The sequence below is a fragment of the Copadichromis virginalis genome, linkage group LG16, assembly GCF_057382275.1.
Source record: "Copadichromis virginalis isolate Kocher_CV1m ecotype Utaka linkage group LG16, C_Virginalis_male_GT1.1, whole genome shotgun sequence".
Lineage (NCBI taxonomy): Eukaryota > Metazoa > Chordata > Actinopteri > Cichliformes > Cichlidae > Copadichromis > Copadichromis virginalis.
The window spans coordinates 27,771,746-27,780,324 of record NC_140633.1 but is presented as its reverse complement, the minus strand read 5'-3'; the positions used below and the strand labels follow the sequence as shown (position 1 = coordinate 27,780,324).

Genomic DNA, 8,579 nt, shown 5'->3' with positions numbered 1-8,579 from the left:
GTGGCTGGCATTTCTTCACTTAGTTTTCTTCCCAGTTGCCCAGTGGGACAGTTGGGTCTCAGCACCTCAAGCGGTTCCATCAAATCCACAACTTAACCAACAACTCAACCAGCCATGAGCAAGTCTTACAGCTCCTCAGCCCAGAGTGCTTCCTCGTACCGTCGCACCTTTGGCTCTGGTGTTGGGTCAACACCACTGTCATCGATGTTCTCCTCCTCTCTAGGAGGAGCCCACAGCTCCGCTTCTAGCCGTATGTCTAGCAGAGTCTACGAAGTCAAGAGCACCGGCATTCCCTCTTATTCTAGCTTCAACTTGTCTTCTGGGGCCGGGCTCGGCTCCTCCAAGGCCATGCGCACCTATGCCGGGGAGAAGCTCGACTTCAACCTTGCAGACGCCATGAACCAAGACTTCCTCAACACAAGGACCAATGAGAAGGCCGAGCTTCAGCACCTCAATGACCGCTTTGCTAGCTACATTGAGAAGGTGCGTTTCCTGGAGCAGCAGAATGCCGCGCTGACAGTGGAGATCGAGAAGCTCAGGGGCCGCGAGGGGCCTGGGCGTGTGGCTGAGCTGTATGAGGAGGAAATGAGGGAGCTGAGGAGGCAGATAGAGGCCATCACCAACCAGCGTGCCAGAGTGGAGGTGGAGAGAGACAACCTGGCCGATGACCTGCAGAAACTTAAGCTCAGGTAAGCTTGGATTGATGGGACTGGGCCAATATGTAGATAAACATCTTCATGAACAAATGATGAGTAAAGAAAAATATATATATAAAAAACTGACTCATGTAATATGGCTTTAATATAAGTGAGCTACTGGAAACACATGCACTCACATGTAGGAGTACACAGGAGTCTCATGTTAAGTCTAAAGCCAAACAAATGGAATAGTTTGAATTAACTGAAACATGGGGGATGTGATCCTTTTTTACTTAAAGAAAAGCTCATTCTGTTACATTTATAAAAAATAAAAAAAAATCATGTGATACAATAAATATTTGTGACCTCACATCCCCCCCCCCCCACTCTGGAAGGTGCTATCTCACATTCTGGCAACACACCAAACCTCTATCAGATGGAACAGAAGGAGAAAATCGGAAGACGGGAAAGCAGAAGGGGGGGGAGGAGACTTTAAAACGTTTTATCCAGTGTGTTAAAAATAAAACAAACAAGTGGGATCAAGTACAACTCATTGATTTCTAAAGAGTGTCTCTCCTCTTTTGGGAAAAATGAAAACAACAAAGTAACAAAGGAGAGATTTGAGAATAGGAATGCTTCAGTAATTGTTACGGTCCAATGGCTTATTACAAAGGTGTTTTATAATTTATTCACGAGAGACACAGCAGAAGAAAATTGAGAGCAAGAGAGAGAGAGGGAGATCTGCAGGTTCATAGGAATAGAGTTGAGACTCACAGGCAGACAGATTAAGTTTCAGCTCGACAGAAAGCAGTCAGACATGAGAGAAGTAGACAGATAAAAATAAGTGTATACACACGGCCTGTTTGTTTGGTGAGTTTAAAGAAGAAGAAATCTAAAAAAGTGAAAAATTTTCAAAAGCCAGTCCACCAAATACACATTCCTTCTATGTGCACTGCATATGTGACAGAACGTGAGCATGAGAGAGAGAGAAAAGCACGGGGAGCTGCAGTGTGGGTGTATCGCTGAATAATCTATTTGGAGCGACTAAATCATCTCTGTGAAATTCTGTCACTGCGAGATGCTGCATGCAGCATCACTTAAATAAAATGTATATCAAAAGACAGGCTCAAACACACACAGCACTCTGACTCTTCACTCTCTGTGTATCACGCCTGCTCAAATGGTTGCCTGAAACGTTCAGTGAAACTTGTTAAAGCACCAGCTGCTCCTAATATCACATGCAAACAGTTGCAACGCATGCACGCTGACATTCTCATTGAACATTCTCACTGAACGTTTCCATGGACGATGACATGATTCAAAACCGCAAAAAAAATGCCAATAGCATCTGCTGTGTGTATTTGTGTCGGTAGTGATTATGTGTGAGGTGCATGACAGCATTTTTTTCTGCATTTTCCAGTTGTTCAAAGCGCACGGCGAAATGCTAATTCTGGAAACTGCACCGGGACAGGCCTGTGTTGCTCTCACACTGTTACCATTCTGATTCTGACAGTGTGACAGCTGCAACAGAGCTTTAGGACTCAAAGAGCAAGTGCAGAAGTGTGCGTGTGTGTGGACATGGATACAAATAAAAGCTTGAACTTTGATGTTTCATTGTCTATGCCGGTTCTATTCTTCTGAATTTACTGAGAGACGAAAAGAGCAGAAAGGCTGGAGGACTGAGAGGTGGTAACTAGTTTATCTGTCTAGTAAGTGATCCCTGGGGGGAAAAGCTGTTCACTCCAACAGTTTGTCTTCACTTTTGTTTCAACTTTCCGCTTTCTTTTTCGCTCTTTTCCTTTTTGTATGTTGCTGTCATTCTGGCAGACTGCAAGAAGAGATTCACCAGAAGGAAGAAGCTGAGAACAACCTGTCTGCTTTCAGATCTGTAAGTCTTCCATTTCCTTAAATCACTCATCTATAGCTCAGTCATTTTCTCTTCAGTCCAAAACAGAGAAACTTTGCCTCCTTTGGTTGAGCAGTCATTTTTCTCCTTTAATTTTCTTCTTATTTTAACATTTTTTTAAATGTGTTGGTTATTGGTCATTTTCTTTTTTGCCATTCTCTCCTCTTATCTAGGATGTCGACAGTGCCACTCTCGCTAGGCTGGACCTGGAGAGACGTATTGAGAGTCTGCAAGAAGAGATTGCCTTCCTCAAGAAGATTCATGAAGAGGTTTGCTGATTTACCAGCTTTGGTTGGCTGGCTTCACACAATTAGGCGGTGGGAGGGTTGCGTCTGGAATGGCATCTGGCATAAAATCCGATCCATTCGCTGTAGCAACCACTTGGGAAATAAGAGAGCAGTAAAAACTACCCTTCCTCTCTATATCTATTATGTGTGTCACTAGGATGGTGTATAGTGTATCATATAACACCTGTGTGTGTTACTATACTGTGCTGTGATATTAGATCTGAGTCTCCACAGGCATGCAGCTCTTCATGAGATCAAAGACATCGTACTTAAATCCACCTACTGATGTTAAAGCACAGATATCGTTCCCATCTACGTAAATTCATGTCTGTAGGAAAATTTAACAGTCATTTAACTATTACAGGGCAACAGAAAGATCTAACCTTATACACTTACAGATATCAAATGATATTCTGAGCCACACACTCAGACACATGTCTGCACAGCTGAAGTCCCTTCTTCTCATTTTGTCTTCTTTGCTTGAACTTTGACCTGCCAGAAATGCCAAAGTGCTGATTGGTCAAAAGACTCTGTCAGCTGTTGTGTGACAGAGAAAAAGAGGGTGTGCCTGTGAACAGATGCAAAGCTATTTATAACTTTCAGTTAGATCAGACAACAACTGAGTGCAATCCAGGCTGGCTAATTTAAAAAAAAAGCCTGTTGCTAACAGAATGCATCAGTCGACAGCTGGGTGAATTTGTAATTTGACACATTAGATTTCTATATGTAAATATTCTGATCTGACGTGTTATCGCACGTTGAATTATTTTTAACTTGTCAACTGAATTAGCAGGTATTGTTTTAATGTCCCGGTAGCTACTCACATGTTTGCTTATTCATCATTTTGACACGAGCGGAGTTTGACTTTTTCTGGACTCCTTGCAGGAAATCCGTGAGATGCAGAGCCAGATTCAGGACACTCAGGTGCAGATCCAGATGGATATGTCTAAGCCCGACCTCACTGCTGCTCTGAGGGACATCCGCATGCAGTACGAAGCCATTGCTGCCAAAAACATTGCAGAGGCTGAAGAATGGTACAAGTCTAAGGTAGAATGGAGGCATGCACACGTAAAATGCACATAGTAGTTCTTAGCTGTTGCACTGTTAATCCTCCTGTCTTCTGTCTTCAGGTGTCTGATCTGAACCAGGCCGTGAACAAGAACAATGATGCACTGCGTCAGGCCAAGCAGGAGACCATGGAATTCAGACACCAGATCCAGTCCTACACTTGCGAGATTGACTCACTGAAGGGCACTGTGAGTATTTGTAGCAACTTTTCTCACTTTCTTTTTTGGCTTCTGATTTTACATTTCTTCTTTCTGATTGATATCATCTTTACATTTCCTTGATAACCATATTTTCAGCCATAAACAGCCATAAACTTCTGTTTCTTTTAGGTGCGTTTACTCTCTTTCAAGCTTCTTATCCCTTCTTTTCAAGGACTTCATGTCTCTGTTTCTTTGCAGAATGAGTCTCTGCTGCGCCAGATGAGAGACATGGAGGATCGCATGGCCCGCGAGGCTACTGGTTACCAAGATACCATTGCACGGCTCGAGGAAGATATTGCTAAGATGAAAGTAATACGCTTAGATATGTCATGCTGATCTTTTGCATTTCACACTGGGTAATAGAAGTAGCAGGATTTTGTGTTTGGTGAAAACTATATTTTAAGCACTTCTTACACACTGATTTCAAGGATGATATGGCCCGCCACCTGAGGGAGTACCAGGACCTCCTCAATGTGAAGATGGCCCTCGATATTGAAATTGCCACCTACCGCAAGCTGCTGGAAGGAGAGGAGAGCAGGTGTGTTTCTGTCCTAAAATTACCTTAATTTTTTGTGATTTTGCATTTATGTCGTACTCATTACTGATTTGTTATGCTCCTCTTTCTGTAGAATCACTACCACCATACCTGTCCAGTCTGCTTATTCTTCCATTGGATTCAGAGGTATGAGAAGTTGCACCCTTTATTCCTGTCACGCGTAAATACCGTTAAAATCTATTGGGCATGAGTCAATAAGGGGGGATGATAAAAGGTCTAATTATAGGCTGTGACTGTATATGGTAGCTGCTATTATAAGGGCATTACATATAGTGTCTTTGCAGTGACACATTCTGACCACTGTGTGGGGATATATGACTAAAACCTTCATGCCTCTGTGGTTCAGGGAGGCAAGAATTAACCTTCATTAATAATCATATGACTTACCCTCTTCATTTAATAGATTAACAGTAAGAAGGTGCAATTAGTCTCTGTTAGTACCTCCCATCTGAGCACTTTGTGACAGCTTAAAGTTAACACAAGGATGTTGTGTGGATGTTCCATTAATGTTACAGCCATGTGAAATTGTTCAAAGCTCAAAACTTCTAAGTGCAATGCTTAACTAATATCAGTGACTAAATTATCTCAGTGTAGCTGCAGAAAGAATTAAAGCAGTTTATGAAAGAGCTGCATGTGTGAATTTGTTCCTACAGAGACCAGTCCTGAGTCCCAGCATCAGCGCTCATCAGAGGTTCACTCCAAGAAGACTGTTCTCATCAAGACCATTGAGACCCGCGATGGAGAGGTTTGAGCTCACACGTACATGCACACACAGGCATACACACAAATATACACTTTTATGCACAAAAATGTCCATGTTGAGGTACTCTAATGAACTACAAAAGCGCTAGTAAATTATAACTTATATTTTTTTCAACCAAACCATTCTGATTTACTATATTCTCATCCAGATTAAATATTCTATGAGCCAGAGTGCTAATGCCTCATGTGTAAGTCTGGTTTCAGTATCACACCTGCCTTCTGATTGTCTGCTCACATCAGCGGGTTGAAACAAGCTACCAGATTTAATAAGGATACGTTCCTTCTTGCATTTGTCAATCACAGCCACTACATTTTCACAACTGTCTACACATACAAATGTGGCAACATAGTAGCAAAGCTGTTTTAGCTTCTATTCTCTTTGTTATCCCTGAAATCTTGTAGTTTGAATCAATCCGGGTACAGACACTTTCATGAAAGTTACAGCACCGGCTTCCCTGAACAAGCACCTTCACTGTCAGCGCTCCAGTTGGTCCCAGCACAGTCCTTCACCTTAAGCATAACACCTGCACTGAATGTTAAGCTTAAGTAGAACTTTATTGCCAGACTAGCACGGCAGATGGGGTGTTTTCTCACACCGTTTATGCAGACACTGTGCATAGCGAAAATAGACTCTTTCCCTTTTGTATCAATTTACAGTGTCCCCTTTTTTCCCCTTCCACAGGTTGTCAGTGAGTCGACACAGCACCAGCAAGACATCATGTAAACAAGAAGAAACAATGTTACTTAAAAAATAATAGCACCAATAATGAAATCTTTTCCTATTAGAATTACAATGATTAATAAGCTGTGCCTACTTTTAGATACAAAATGCTGACCATTTTATGTAACCAGTCATGGAAGTGAAATTTAACCACTGTACATCCGTACATAAATTACTTTAAGCGTCACAGGAAAGACGCAGTGTAGAGGCATAATGCCTTTAGCCTTGTTTTAAATGAAGGGCATTCCAGGATGTTTTTCTGTATTTGTGTTACTTGTCTGCAAAAATATTTTAGTGGTAAGAGTAATATTTCAAATGAGTACAGCTCATACTGCCGAATTATCCCATCACCCACTGTAGCAATCAATGGCAGATCAATTTGACTGAAGCACCGCAGTCAGATAAATTTCACTGTGTGTATTCCAGGATTTTTACATGTGTATGCACATCGATTGATTAAGATAGGCTATCTCTGTAACTGATTCAAGGAAAGTGAGATGTTGGTTTGAAATAGGAACTCAGTTGTGTTTTGACCTTTGAGCTCTCCGGCATGTGCTACGTGTCTGATGGTATGTGTATGAGTAACCATGGTATCCTCCTTCGCTCTGACAAAAACTCAAATAAAAGATTTCACTTGCTGGGCAGAAAGTTTATTCAAATTCTGTAACTCATATCTCTAGGCATTAGCATTCCTCAGACAGCATGCGTGCATTTTCATCCAAATCTTTATGAACTTTCTCTTCCCACTGCATGCATCAACTGATGTGGCCCGTTTTAGCTTTCCAAAAGATACTAGCTCCCCCAGCCAAGCGTAACACTCTTCTGTCAAAATTTAATTTTCTTCTATACACAAAACACGAGTTGTGGCTTTCTTGAATTTATCAGTAACCAGTCTGATCTTGGTGCAAGGAAAACGAAACAAGGGCACATTAACGAGCGGCCCTTTGTCATTCTTGGTCTCCAGCAGAAGCAGATTAGCAGAGCAACAAGAATTACAGTCTGTGCAGTTTGTTTCTAAAGCCACTGGACTGAAAATGTCATCAGAGATAAAAATTTGTTGGGGTGGAGGAGAGAAAAAGGAAACACAGAAACAATAAATGAGCCTGCAAGAAAGAGCAAGACGGGAAGAAGAGAAAAACAGAGGACAAATATAATGAAAAGGTTATTCTGAGACAGAGACACGGGGAAGATCTAGAAAGAGATAATTACGCTGAATAACATAAAGAAGTATGTGACTGCTACTCCAGTAATTAGTGGAGCCATGACGGTGTGCTTTCATCACCGAATCAACAGAAAGGGCAAACTGCTCCTGTGTTCTTTTCCCTCTAAATAAAGTTTCCTCACTTCTGTGAACTCTCCTCTTTTTTCCTAGGAAGCAAAAAGCTTCAAGCATTACTGCACTTCTTATTTCTTGATTAGTTTTGCTGTTGTATTTGTTGTTATATAACTGCTGCAGTTTGTAATGAAGCTACACTGCTAATGTAGCCTGAAACCTACACTGTCAGAGCACATAAGAATGCAACTGACTGGAAATCCAGATGCTTGATTTTTCTCCATTACTTATGTTAATGATTCTTAAGCAGCTCTTTATCACAGCCAACACCTGCAGAGTAAAAATGATATTTTGAAGCTCATATCTGGTGTTTAAGAACTCGTTTTTCTCTTTACTTTGCACACTTTGTCCTCTCTAAAAGACTTGAGCCATCCTGCTCATCTTCACATTTTGCTTCCAAGGAGCCAGACTTTCTTGCAATTTCTTTCAAAGACCTCAAAATGTCTTTTTGAAGGTCTTGCAAAGTTTTGGCTTTTTGCTCTCATCTTCAGGGCAGTTCCTGTACATGACTGTTATCAGAGTAATGCAGCTTTTTTGTTTTGTTTGTATGTTTCTTAAGCCAAATAACATTGACCAATGAATTATGCAAATATTAAAAAAAAGGAATTTAACTGAAAGCATGAACCATTGTTGTGGCTACTTTGTTACTTGTAGCCTGTTGCAAAAAACATATACTTTGTTATTTTTGAATAGCAAAGTATATGTTTGAATGAATGAATATATGAAAGAAAAAACTGAAGATAACACAGTTTAACAGGCATAATATAGTATTTTTACACCAGCAAGGTGATTCTTTAAATGCATATCTCAGCATGATGTGGAGTGTGTCCTCAAAAAAAAAAAATCTGAGGAAAATTGAATAAGAGGAGGACAAAGAAGTGTCAGGTCGTAACAATCTACAGCAGATAAACAGTGTCTGAAAGTCCCGTCCTTGAGAAAAAAAATCCAGCAAAGACCTGACAAGTGGTTCAGGACCTTCAGTTGATCCATCTACTGTTAACTGACGCCTCATCAGAAATGGCCTCAGTGTGAAGGGTGGCTGTCAAGAAGCTATTCTTTAGAAAGAGGAAAAGGGAAAGATGGGTGAGGTGTTGCAAATTACAAAAAA

The 8,579-nt window shown here is 41.0% G+C and overlaps 1 protein-coding gene across 1 annotated transcript; it reads left to right on the top strand.

Annotated features, from left to right (window-relative positions):
- On the top strand, positions 1–7,487 carry desma (desmin a). Its single transcript, XM_085434245.1, has 10 exons — positions 1–689; positions 2,466–2,526; positions 2,718–2,813; positions 3,717–3,878; positions 3,962–4,087; positions 4,298–4,408; positions 4,528–4,637; positions 4,729–4,781; positions 5,309–5,400; positions 6,100–7,487. Exons 1-10 carry the CDS (start codon positions 115–117, stop codon positions 6,139–6,141), a joined length of 1,428 nt encoding a protein of 475 aa, XP_085290371.1. The 5' UTR covers positions 1–114; the 3' UTR covers positions 6,142–7,487.
- Positions 7,488–8,579: the final 1,092 nt, after the last annotated feature.